This window comes from Cydia fagiglandana, chromosome 14, assembly GCF_963556715.1.
Source record: "Cydia fagiglandana chromosome 14, ilCydFagi1.1, whole genome shotgun sequence".
NCBI lineage: Eukaryota > Metazoa > Arthropoda > Insecta > Lepidoptera > Tortricidae > Cydia > Cydia fagiglandana.
In genome coordinates, this window is record NC_085945.1 from 11,478,359 (window position 1) to 11,490,583 (window position 12,225).

At 39.3% G+C, this 12,225-nt stretch overlaps 1 protein-coding gene across 2 annotated transcripts; it reads right to left on the reverse strand.

Moving 5' to 3' along the window:
* Positions 1-522: 522 nt before the first annotated feature.
* LOC134670755 (uncharacterized) lies at positions 523-5,070 on the reverse strand. 2 transcript variants are annotated; one of them, XM_063528569.1, is made up of 3 exons: positions 4,791-5,070; positions 3,928-4,158; positions 523-1,525 (listed from the first exon to the last, which is right to left on the reverse strand). In XM_063528569.1, the coding sequence occupies exon 3, from the start codon at positions 1,495-1,497 to the stop codon at positions 538-540; it is 960 nt and encodes a 319-aa protein (XP_063384639.1). In that variant the 5' UTR covers positions 1,498-1,525; positions 3,928-4,158; positions 4,791-5,070; the 3' UTR covers positions 523-537. The 2 variants fall into 2 exon arrangements, with proteins under 2 accessions (XP_063384639.1, XP_063384638.1); XM_063528568.1 differs by having other exon boundaries at positions 523-4,158.
* Between the last annotated feature and the right edge of the window lie 7,155 nt (positions 5,071-12,225).

Here is a 12,225-nt window from a genome sequence, read left to right on the forward strand (position 1 = left end):
GTAGTAGAGCATGAGTGGACTGTATATTATTAAAGAATCTTTTAGGAAAAAATAGTTTATTTCAGAAACCACACAAAACATGCATTGTCACAGGAAAGAAAATTAAAGAAGTGCCGCTATGGCAACTAAATAACATTATTTTTAATATTTTAAATTTAGAACTTATAGTTCTTATTTCAATGTTGCTAACATTATTCCCCCACGAGAATTATATGAAATTAAATAAGTATGTTAATATGAGCAACATTTAACATACAGAAGTGAATACATCGACCAGAATTATTACAGTTAAATTAATATAACTTACATTCTAAAGAAAACAACTGATGATCTAGTAATCAACACAAATGTTAACATATATAAACAAAAGCTCTTTGTTTACAGAATTTAAGAATTAACCATTTGACATTCCTTTGTAGTCATTCTATTTTGAACCGTAATTCCTTTAATTATGATGGCAAGTATGTTGCCGCTACCTTTACAATAGACATTTTAGACACATTAAAGATATGGCTAAGCTATTTTAAGTAATTATTATTAAGTTATTGGGAGTACACATATTTTTGTAACTGACCTATTGTGTGTATGCCCGTTTGGCAAGCGTACCTCAACGGCGCGTACTATGCCGTCCTTCCCCGGGAACAATTTAGTTACCCTCGCCATAGGCCACTCGAGAGGAGGTGAATTGTCACTACGGAGTATAACTAAACTATCGACAGCCACATTAGGCATAACCGACTGCCACTTTGGTCGGTTTTGCAATTGATTTAAATAATACTTGCTCCAATACTTCCAGAAGGCCTGCTTCATACTGGTTATAGTAGACCAGAACCTAAGCAAATTAGTGGGTTTATTACTTACATCTTGTTCTGGGTAAGTGTTTAGAGGAGCACCAGTAAGGAAATGTCCTGGAGAGAGATATGAAAAGTCATCTGGATCATTGCTTACCGCTGTAATGGGGCGTGCGTTAAGTACGCCTTCTATCTCAACAAGCACGGAATTAAGTTGTTCATAGGTGAGGAGACTTTTACCTACGACACGTTTTAGGTGGTGCTTTGCACTTTTGACTCCGCTTTCCCATATACCGCCAAACACCGGACTGTAGCTAGGAATAAAATGAAATTGTATGCCCTTTTGAGCTGCGAATGAGGTCACAGCTTGTTTATGGCTTTGAGACGCATGCAGGCGATACAACTCAGCTAATTGATTCCTTGCACCCTTAAAGGTGGAGGCATTATCACAAAAAACCTCGCTGGGCAGGTTACGACGCGCTATGAAGCGCTTGAAGCAAGCGAGAAAACACTCGGTCGTTAAATCACTACAGAGCTCAAGATGTATAGCTTTGGTAGTGAAACATACAAACAGAGCTATGTAGCCCTTTCCAATTACTGATTTTCTGATGCGGCTGTTCTTGACTGACACCGGCCCAGCGAAGTCGAGGCCTACCCTCTCGAACACGCGCGAAGGAGTGACGCGTGGCACTGGCAAGGAACCCATCAGCTGAGCTGTTGCAGCCGCCTTCAGTCTGAAACATATTATACACTTATGTATAATCTTTTTTACAGTGCGTAAGCCATCTACTATCCAAAACCTTTGCCTAAGAGAACATAAGACTAACTTCTGTCCTGCATGTAGTAGACATATATGCTCATTTCTTACAAGCAAGTTTGTTATAGGTGACTGCTTTGGCAATATTGCCGGATGCTGTGCAGCATAAGGAAGCGACGCGTTTTGCAATCGACCACCAACTCGTATAATGCCTTCGCCATCAAGGAAGGGAGTTAGTGGTTTTAAATTACCTTTAAGTTGCTTGTCAGATTGCAGCATCCTTAAATCATCTGAAAAGAATTGAGCTTGCTCATGTTTGACTATTAACATGAGCGCCTTGTGGAGTTCAACTATAGTTAAGAAACCTTTAAGTTTTTGAGAAGTCGGTCGGACATTATTGCAAAATCTAAGAATATATGCAAGAACACGAGTCATTTTTGCTATAGTAGAGAACTTTTTTATTACTTCAAAGAGATCAGGGTTGTGTGTCGTGCTTGTAAGGCATAGATCACTAGTATTATCAGGTTTCAGTTCAGGCAATTCGATGGGCGTGGGCAATTCTTCTGAAAAAATAAAATTTTTATTATGCAGGAATGACGGGCCATGCCACCATAAAGCGTGGCCTGCGATATCCTGAGGCAAGAGACCCTTGCTGAGGCAATCTGCCGCATTGTCGTTAGTGTTCACATAATGCCAATGATAGCCATCTGTCAACTCTTTGATGGCTCGGACCCTATTTGCGACGTATGTCAATAATTTTGCAACGTCTGTCTTTAGCCATGCCAGTACTATTTGACTGTCAGAGAAGAGATGGATTGCATGAATATCCAATTTTATTACGAGGGTGTCATGAACCCGTTTGACCAGACCAGATAAGAGTAAGCTAGCATTTAATTCAAGTCTCGGAGTGCTGAGTAATTTCTTACACGGATTGATTCGAGATTTTGAACACAACAGCTCAGTACGTACATTATTATGTTCATCTATCGTTCGCAAGTACAGACAGCAGCCGTAGGCCACTGACGAGGCATCAGCGAATCCGATCAGCTGATTGACCACTGTTTGCTGCGATTTTACACAACGCGGTACAACTACTGGCTCCATCAGAGAGAGATCATGAATAAAGTCAGTCCATACATTACGAATGTTATCTGGAGGAGTAGAATCCCAATTCAGATCATGTGCTGCCCATAGCATTTGCATAATAACCTTTGCGCGAACGAAAATTGGACCCATTAGACCCAACGGATCGTAAAATTTGCTTATGTAGCTCAAAATGTCGCGTTTACAATCGTTTGAACTATTGTATGGCTCAGGGCATGTGCTTTTGAAGACATCACATTTGACATCTAGGCAAATGCCTAGTGTCTTTACAAAGGCATGATCTTTTTGGAGGTCTACTTCTCCTAAGTAGTGACTTTCTTTGGGTACACTCTCTAAAATTGGCATGCAATTTGAGGCCCATTTGTGTAAGTGAAAACTTCCCAGATTGAGCATTTTGACTAACTGTGATTGCGTTTCTAATAGTTCTTGTTCAGAGCTGCAAGATACTAGAATATCGTCAACATATGTGTTGTTTTTTATAGCTGACGCTGCCAATGGCATAGAATGTTCGTTTCTTTCAGCAAGATCACTGAGACATTTTGTGGCTAACCAGGAACTTGGTTTCATACCGTAAGTTACCGTGTTTAGCTGAATGCACTTTATGTCTTCATTTTTGGACTCCCGCCAAAGAATGTTTTGCAGTGATCGCTGAGCTGGATTCAAACTAACACAGCGGAACATTGATTTTATGTCACAAATAAAAAAGAGTTTGTCAGCTCTGAACAATATGAGGATGTCAAACAGATCTCTCTGCACCACAGGGCCATTTAGAAGCATATCATTCAAAGAAACCTTCTTATTTGTGCGCATTGAAGCGTCAAAGACACAACGGAGCTTTGTAGTCCGTGCTTCTAAGCGAATCACGGGGTGATGAGGCACAAAGTTCACAGGATCTTTAGTCAAATCATATTTATTTATGTCAATGTACTCTCCATGCTTTAAATCGACATATTGGTCAATAAATTTTTTGTATTCAGTGAAAAGAGTTTGATTTTTTGGCATATGCAACCTCTTTTCTAGATTAAGAAATCTATTAAGTGCCAAGTGAAAAGACTCCCCTAACTCAGAGTTTATTTGTTCTAAAGGGACCTTGGTGGGCAGTGAGACTTCATATTTATTATCCACTAGCTTTGTTGTTTCCCTGAAAAGCTTTTCACAGTAATCTTGCTCTGGTAATTTATCTGGGAAAATTTCAGGCACCTTTTCAGTTTCCCAAAATGCACTTAACTGTTCGCTTAAATTGTCATTGCATTCACTACAAAATAATGATATAACCTGATTAGAATTTCTTGCAGGTAGCTGCGTGCGGCCAGCGATGATTACGCCAAACGGTGTCTGCACTAGTGTAGGTCCTTGTGAAGCAGCGGTGCTTGCTATTGAAGCACTCGAAGATGCAGCGCTCGAGGTTGTAATGCTCGGTGCTGAAGTAGTTGTACTGCTTGCAGTCACTGCAGGCTGAATGGTTGCTAGCTCTCCATTATTGAACTCCGGCCGTGGCAGGAGAATCTGAAAGAAAATGCCAGCATCTAGCAACAAGTCAACCTCACCAGGCTTATTAAAGTCTTCATCGGCCAATTTGCAACTAGCAGGCAATGCAATGTGCGAGATGTCAATGGGAATTTGAGGCAATCTTGCTGTTATTTTATCAACAACATGGCAAGTGACATTCACTTTGAATGGATGAAGAGCAGAATGCACATCGAGGTTTATGCATTTGTCCATCGCATGCTTAGCATTATTGATGCCAGTAATTTCAGACCTGGTATTTTGCAATGGCAACTCCAATAAGTCTGCAATTCTTTGTGTTATAAAGGATGCTTGTGAACAACCATCTAATAAAGCCTTGCAATATATAGCTAGCCCTGACTTGGTAATTAGTTTCACACGAGCTGAAGGCAAGAGTATATGGGTTAGATTCGATGTAGCAGACAAGGTGACAGGAGTAGGAGACTCGTCTTGATGCAACAAGCTGTTATGCTGTAGCTTGCATACCTCACACCGAAAATGAAATTTACACTTGTGCTTGTGTTGCGACAAACAGATTTTGCATAAATTGTTTGTTGAAGCGAACTCTATGCGTTTTTGAGGAGAAGCTAATTTAAAACTCGGGCAATTATATATTCTGTGTGCAGACTTACAGTATAAGCATTGCAGCTGAGGCTGGTGCGCGGACGGCTTTGCTTGTGCAGCTACAGAATGGCTGACAAAGCTCTGCGAAGGCCCCTTCTGGACGTCAGTGTTTTCAAATGCTAGGGCACGTTTTTCCACGTAACCTAGGAATTCTTTTACCGTGGGCGACACATTATTATCTCGCTCCAGTTGAAATGCTCTGTAGGTAGGCAGGTCAATCTTCTTAGATAGGATGCAAATGATTATGGCATCCCACTTATCTACCGGCTCACCCAGGTTTTGCAGAGCAGCAAGGTGCTGTTTGACAACTGAAATGAAATTTCGTAAATTAGTGACATTAGATCGCGTGATTGTAGGCATGTCTAGTAGTGCATTAACATGTTCTTGCGTAATTCGAACTTTATTATCGTATCGTTCCTTCAGTAAGCGCAGTGCTTCTGGATAGCTGTTGTCTTCTAATGGCAGATTTTTTATTAAATCGAGTGGTTCATCACTTAAAAAACCTTTAAGATAATACAGCTTCTGCACCGCTGAAAAGGAAGTACACTTGTCGATCATGGCTGTGAACATGTTTGAAAATTCGTAATATTCTGTGTATTTACCTGTGAATGTTTTTATGACGACTCGAGGCAGCTTGAGGTTCTCCGACTTGACACTTACGCTAGGGCTCGCTTGAGGAGGGTTGTCTCTCAGGCGGATGACATTTATTATACTTTCTAGCTGTGCTAACAATAAAATGTAGTTGTCTTCAACCTCCTCATCATCGGTGGCGAGAGTAGCTGGTGGGGAGGAAAAAAGCGAGGCAACCTTGCTAGTGAGGCGCTCATATTCACGAAAGGTCTCTAGAAGCCTAGTTTTCTTTGCTAGCACTAACTCTATCGGCGAATTTATGAGCGCTTCTCGGTCAAAGCTGTTTTTTAAACGTGTAATTGACCCCTTGGCGCGACCACGGGCTGCTATTGCCTCTTTCTGTTCGGTGTCTGACATTTTTACAATTCTGTATAAAATGCTTTAAACAATCACTACACTTTATAAGCACTAAACAATGCTACACTACTTTTATACACCAATACACGAGTCACAAGTAATTTACTAATACGGCAAATTAAATTGTTCAAACAAGAAACGGATTAATGGCGTCGTCGCTTTATCGCTGTGTTGAATCGCGGTGTTGCGTTTTCTCGGCGTTCACGTACGGCGCTGCGATTGGTCGAGGAACTCGAGGATTGCGCAATGCTGCCGCCCGCACGAGCACGAAGGGATGCGTTCAGGTTGCACGTTGACTACACGAGACGAATGTTTCTTGCACGCACTGAGAGCGCTAGTTGGTGCTTCATAGCGTTTTATATTAATCTTGCGTTTTTCTTCGTATTGCGCCGCTCGGCTTTGCAAGACGGCGAAAGAAAAAACGATAATTATTTCATTCTTCTGTTATTGCGCCGTTGGCGAGAAAAATGTAATATTGCACTCTTTATCATTTATAATGCGCCGCTCAGGACTTCAATAAGTCGGCGTGATAAAGAATGATTTCTGACCTTCAATGTAGTTTATTGCGTGATTCCATCTTCGGCGCTAATTTTCTCCATAGAAGGACCATATGAAGCGGTCTTGGCTTCAGTAGGTAGTAGAGCATGAGTGGACTGTATATTATTAAAGAATCTTTTAGGAAAAAATAGTTTATTTCAGAAACCACACAAAACATGCATTGTCACAGGAAAGAAAATTAAAGAAGTGCCGCTATGGCAACTAAATAACATTATTTTTAATATTTTAAATTTAGAACTTATAGTTCTTATTTCAATGTTGCTAACACCCACGCAGTGCAAGTGTCATTTTAAACGTCAAACTTCTATGAAATTATGACGATACATAACACTTACACTGCGTGGGCTATCAAATTCGCTGCAGACTTTGTTTGGTGCGACTCTATCACACGAGGTTATGTTTTTTTTATTATGATGTCGTATCCATCATTAAATTGTCTATCGAAAAAGCAAATATAAAAAAATGCTTTGTCAATTGTTTTAAAATACAAAACCCGTGTCAAACCCTGACATGCTGAATACGTTAATCAAAATGTCACTTAGGTATTTACAAAATTTACATAGATATTGGTTCATGAATAACAGATGATTTATGTAGAAATGTACATGAAAACAAACAATAAAACCAATACGTACCTACTAATGTTGTTCGTGGTTTGTTTTTCCTACCCTCAGCCATATTTTGCAAGGTGAATATGTATATAATTTATACCGAGCAACTTCCACTATGGGACCAACCCAAAAATTGCAAAAATGAAACTATATGTCTCATATAGTTTGGCTGATAAGTTGTCTATGAGAGCGCCAATGTTTATACGTTATTTCAGGGTTGGTTTCACTTCGCAAAATTTGACTAAAAGTAGAAAAGACAAAGATTCAAACTATTCCGAGGGATTTAATAATAAGCTTTCACGACGGCACACAAATCGCATTCGATCCCAAACTAAATCTCCGTAGAAACCGAACCACCATATTTCCGTATGCCGCTCACAAAAGATTATGTACACAATTTTCCTCAAATCGTCGAGACGCGAAATGAATGAATGATTTGTTGTTATGACAGAAACACCCCTTTCTTTGGGGGAGAAAGGTGTTAAATTCAATCGTTACAGTGACGTATAACAGACGGGTTGAACGATGCTTGTCGATTCGGTAACATATTTTTTGGGCAATTGGATTTTTGGCTTCAATACCTATACCCGCAGCATATTATGTATTTTGATGTAAACATGCTTATGTATCTTGATACGTCACATCGCATTACCTCATTGAAATGTGTTCCAAGTTTAGTTAAGCAAAGGCACATATACTTTCCTGTGTTTTTAAACTGACGACGATAAAATTCATTGTAAAATGGGTGTGGTGTTTCGGCGGTTCCCGAGCAACCTGCCGAACCCTACACCGAGTCAGCTTAGACGACGCTACGCCTACGGAGCCACGCTGTTACGTCGTCGCGGTCGCTCAAATTTAATGTTTACTAAATATAGTTATTTTTCTTTTTATGTGGATTGTTTTTCTTTATTTTGTAGTTTCATAGTGTCTTGGTTTTTACTGTAATGTTGTGTTACATATTGGCTCAATAAATAAATAGTATTTAACACAATTTGCACACCAATCACAATTTTCAAGTTTTATTTTACCGTTGTCACGCTTGCCACTAAAACAAGACAGGAATTAATTGTTAAACAAAATCTGATAGGTAAATTGAATTAAAAGGAACTGTCGTAACGTTCAAGAGGGCCACATAAAGAGGGCCACGATAATCAGGGTTGCCATAAAAGTGGCGCCGTAAAGCGAGCGTAAATAAAACTGGGGTAATTGGTTCAGCCCTATTTACCCGCAACCCCTTGAGTTAATCTCTTGCACTTAGTGATTAAGCGTAAATGAAAGCGTAAAGTCCTAAGGTTGTGTTGAAGAAGTGTAAAAAAAAAACGGAAAACAAAACTTGGAACTGATTTCTATGGGACGATTACTTTCCGCGACTGACGAAGACGTCGAGAGCAGAATCAAGAAGGCAAAAGCTGCATTTGCTCATCTCAAGCCTGTCTAGGACTCAAACGTTCTCACTCGCCGCGTAAAAATTTCCCTCTTCGAATCCATCGTCAAGTCCGTGCTGCTTGCTCTTCGGCTGTGAGACGTGGAAAGTGACAAAAGGGCTGACACACAAGCTACAGGTGTTTGTCAATAAGTCCCTCCGGTCGATCCTCCGCATATTCTGGCCGAAGACTATAAGAAATGAGGATTTGTGGAGTATGTGCCGACAACCTCCGATCGCCCAAGAAGTAGCGCTGCGGAAGTGGAGATGGATCGGTCATACCCTGCGAAGAGGAGATACGAACAACGCCAGTATCGCGTTCGAGTGGCGGCCTCAGGGCGGGAAGCGAGCCCGCAAACGCCCTGTACACACCTGGAGGCGCAGCGTAGAGAACGAGCTGACAGCCGTAGGACTGAGCTGGAACGAGGCCAAGACGGTTGCTCAAGACAGAAAGGCGTGGAAGGATCTTGTGGAGGCCCTATGCACCTCCGGGGTGCCCTAGGACAGACAACAACAACATTACTTTCCGCGCTTACGTTTTTTAAATTTGCCACTCTTTTCTACGGACGGAAATTGCTAGACAGAGTATATATTGCTTATAAATCTTAATGTCAGTTGAGTACGAGAGGTACGTAATAAGAGCGTCATAAAAACAGTTCCAATTACAGATACCTACGGCGCAAGTTGAAGGAAGTTTCCAAGAAGTTGGAAAAATTCTCGGAAATTTCACAGGAAATAAAGCGAACTTTCATTTTGGACATAAAACATTTCGGTCCCCATACAAATCTATGATAACTGTCTGAAAAATTGCACTTGGAAATTTCGCAATTTCAGAAACTTTCTGATAGGTAGTAGGAGATACGATATATATGATCGACCTTCACCAATACGTCTGACGGTTGAAACTTATATTTTATGAAAGAAAATATGTTCCTGAACATAAATAAATTGGGTTTTCTAAAGAAATATGGTCAAGGCTATTTAATATATTTAGACCATGACGACACATTAGTAGCTGCAATCATATTTGTACAATTACTATTTAGTATTTTTCAGTACTTGTAGAGTCAGCAATTCTTATGGCGAGCTCTTCTATAGGTATCCTGCCCCGGACCTCAGACTATCTCCATACTTTTTTTTTAAATCGCTTCAGCTGTTTGAGTTTGAAGAGATACAGACAAACAGAAATTACTATCGCATTTTGAATACTACAATAGTAGGGATAGAGAAACCAGGGGTCAGAAACCGGTATTTGCTCCATACAAAAATACCGCTATTATTTCGTTCTTTTTCGTTCTTTCGTTTTCATTTTGAATGGGACAATCTAATAATACAAACTCATTACCTAAATACTTGATTCAGTCCTACGACAGCTTAAAATAATTCAAAATCTATTCTATTCGCTATTTCGGGGTTTTTAAAAATACCGGTTCCGTGGTCTGGAATTAACACTCATTCAGGATAGATGTCTCTGCTATTGAGTGTATTAGGTATCTACTTTAATAATTATAAAGATATTATAAAATGTAATAAGGTTTTTAATAATGCGTTAAATATATGCAGAAAGTGTTCAGCCTAGAAATAACAATGCCCTTAGTTTCTAAAACTTACCTAAAACATTTTATAAAGCTCGTTAAAAAACTTCGTCTGCTAGATACCTTAATATCTTTACCAAGTATAGTTACTCGTATAAACTCTTCTTAAAGAAAGTTTAGAATATATTTTCATTAGTTAAAGGCTTTTAGTTTAAGCCAATAATAATGAGAATGCGGTGTAGTTTTTTTTTCCAACTGTGCTCTGGGTGCACTGTTACTCCGAAGTTATGACCTACTATTTGTGAACTATAGTTAGTTGAACTAGGGTTATCGCATTTTGTATAACTTAAAAAAAATCAGTTTACACATCCCAATGCTTGACACAGGCCTCCTCTCATGCGTGGAGGACTTGGGCTATGCTCACGTTAGCTCACAGTGGGTTGGAGACTTCACATACGCAACAGCAACTATTTATAGGTACATAATGTGCCGTAGGTTCACCCACCGGATTTTTGAAAAATCGTAGTTCTATTTTAGATCATAATACCGTTGCAAGAAATATGTAAAGCATTCTTGAGAGCTAATTTGAGGTAACTTCATGCCTAAAGTAACTACATTGATTCAAAACCTGACTAAACAGCTTTTGGTCAAAACAATAACAACTGTCAAGAGTGAATATGGATAATATTTGAACGCAAACATACATTATTTTATGTACCGTTAATTCAGTAATCATCACAAGTTTCCAAGGAGTTTTTGGTTACGAATATAGGTAATAACTTATCTAATGACTGCCGTATTACGTCGCGTTCAATGCATCTGACAATATTTCAACATGTCGCGAACCCATCTACGACCGAATATTCTGTCATTTACACTTATTTATTCCGCGCAGGAAAGTTATTTCCTTGCGGGGAAAACTTCCTGTTCTCAAAAAATATCTGGGAACATTAATCAAGCGCGTCGGGTGAAACAAAAACTGAGGTCGACTTTTAGAAAGTTTTTTTCGGGTTTGGTTTATTTCTTAGAGTTACACGCTACGTTTTTATTTCAAGTGCTACTTCAAGTATGGAGCTTGTCCCTATAAGCTGTAATTATACATTTTTATTGCCAAGTTAGCGCAAAATTAGTGTGGTCAGAGTTATTAAATTATTTTTATATCATAAATAGACGTAGTTCTTTTGTGCAGAACATGCACAAATGGTTATACAAACAACATTGGTTATACAGACCTAGAAGTTCAATACATATAGGTATATAATACCGGTAAGGGCATTTAGGGAATAGCGCTGGTGGCGGTAAGAGCGTGTGACTTTCAATCCGGAGGTCGCGGGTTCAAACCCCGGTTCGCACCAATGACTTTTCGGAACTTTCGGAAAAGTCATTTTGTGTAGAAATGTCATATAGTCATATAACATTTAAAATAAGTGATCAAAATCTGGTAAGGATAGTAGGCGTCATACAATCAAGCAATAATAAATCAAAAAATATCTGAACGGCCTATGTATGAGACAAAGCGACAGTATCCTACCCATTTTTTGTGTTTTATCGACAACCCTAGTCACTTTGGCGCAATGCCAAAATCAGTCAGTTGTTTCGTGGTGTCTGAACTACAGTCGGTGTACAGTTTATATCTGAATAGTTTTAATACAATGTGCAATAGCTTTACAAGATATACGAGTTCAGCAGTACTCGTGAAAAGGGATTGTGTTTGGGGACCAAATGTAACATGATAAGATTAAGGACCATTTGTTGATTACTTTCCGAAAATCAACCTACCTATGTCATTGTTTTTACTAACCCCTCCATTAATGACCTTAACCATAACAATCAAATAACATCTGTCAGATTATTGAGACCTACGAAGAATATATGTGTCACCATTTTGAAGTTACTGCAAAAACAAGAACAACCAGCATATTTGCAGAAGCTCTTTCAAATAAAATTGTAAAAATACAGCATCAAAAGTTTAAAAATGTTCCAGCACTATAATACCCTCAAGATGTGTTACCACATCAAAGCGTTCGAAACACTGCACAGCCCCATTTTCTCGACCCCGCGCTATTATATCAGGAAATATTGTCTAACAACTACCATTTTGACACTGTTCCATGATGTGTGATCATTTTGCGATTTAAAAACGGGTTTTAGAGGCTGTCTAAAGGGGCTAACATTACTCCAACAAAAATTTATTAGGGTCAGTTGGGGTAAGAAAAAATTGTTTGGTTTGCTCGAATGAAATAAAAACGCGGATGTCCTACTGGTGTTTCTCTCGCCCCAGTGTTTCTCTTCCCCGTCTAACCTTATCAATAATTACCTACCAGTAAGT

Coding starts and splice junctions, on each gene's coding strand:
- LOC134670755 (XM_063528568.1), bottom strand. CDS start 3,654: ATGCCAAAAAATCAAACTCTTTTCACTGAATACAAAAAATTTATTGAC.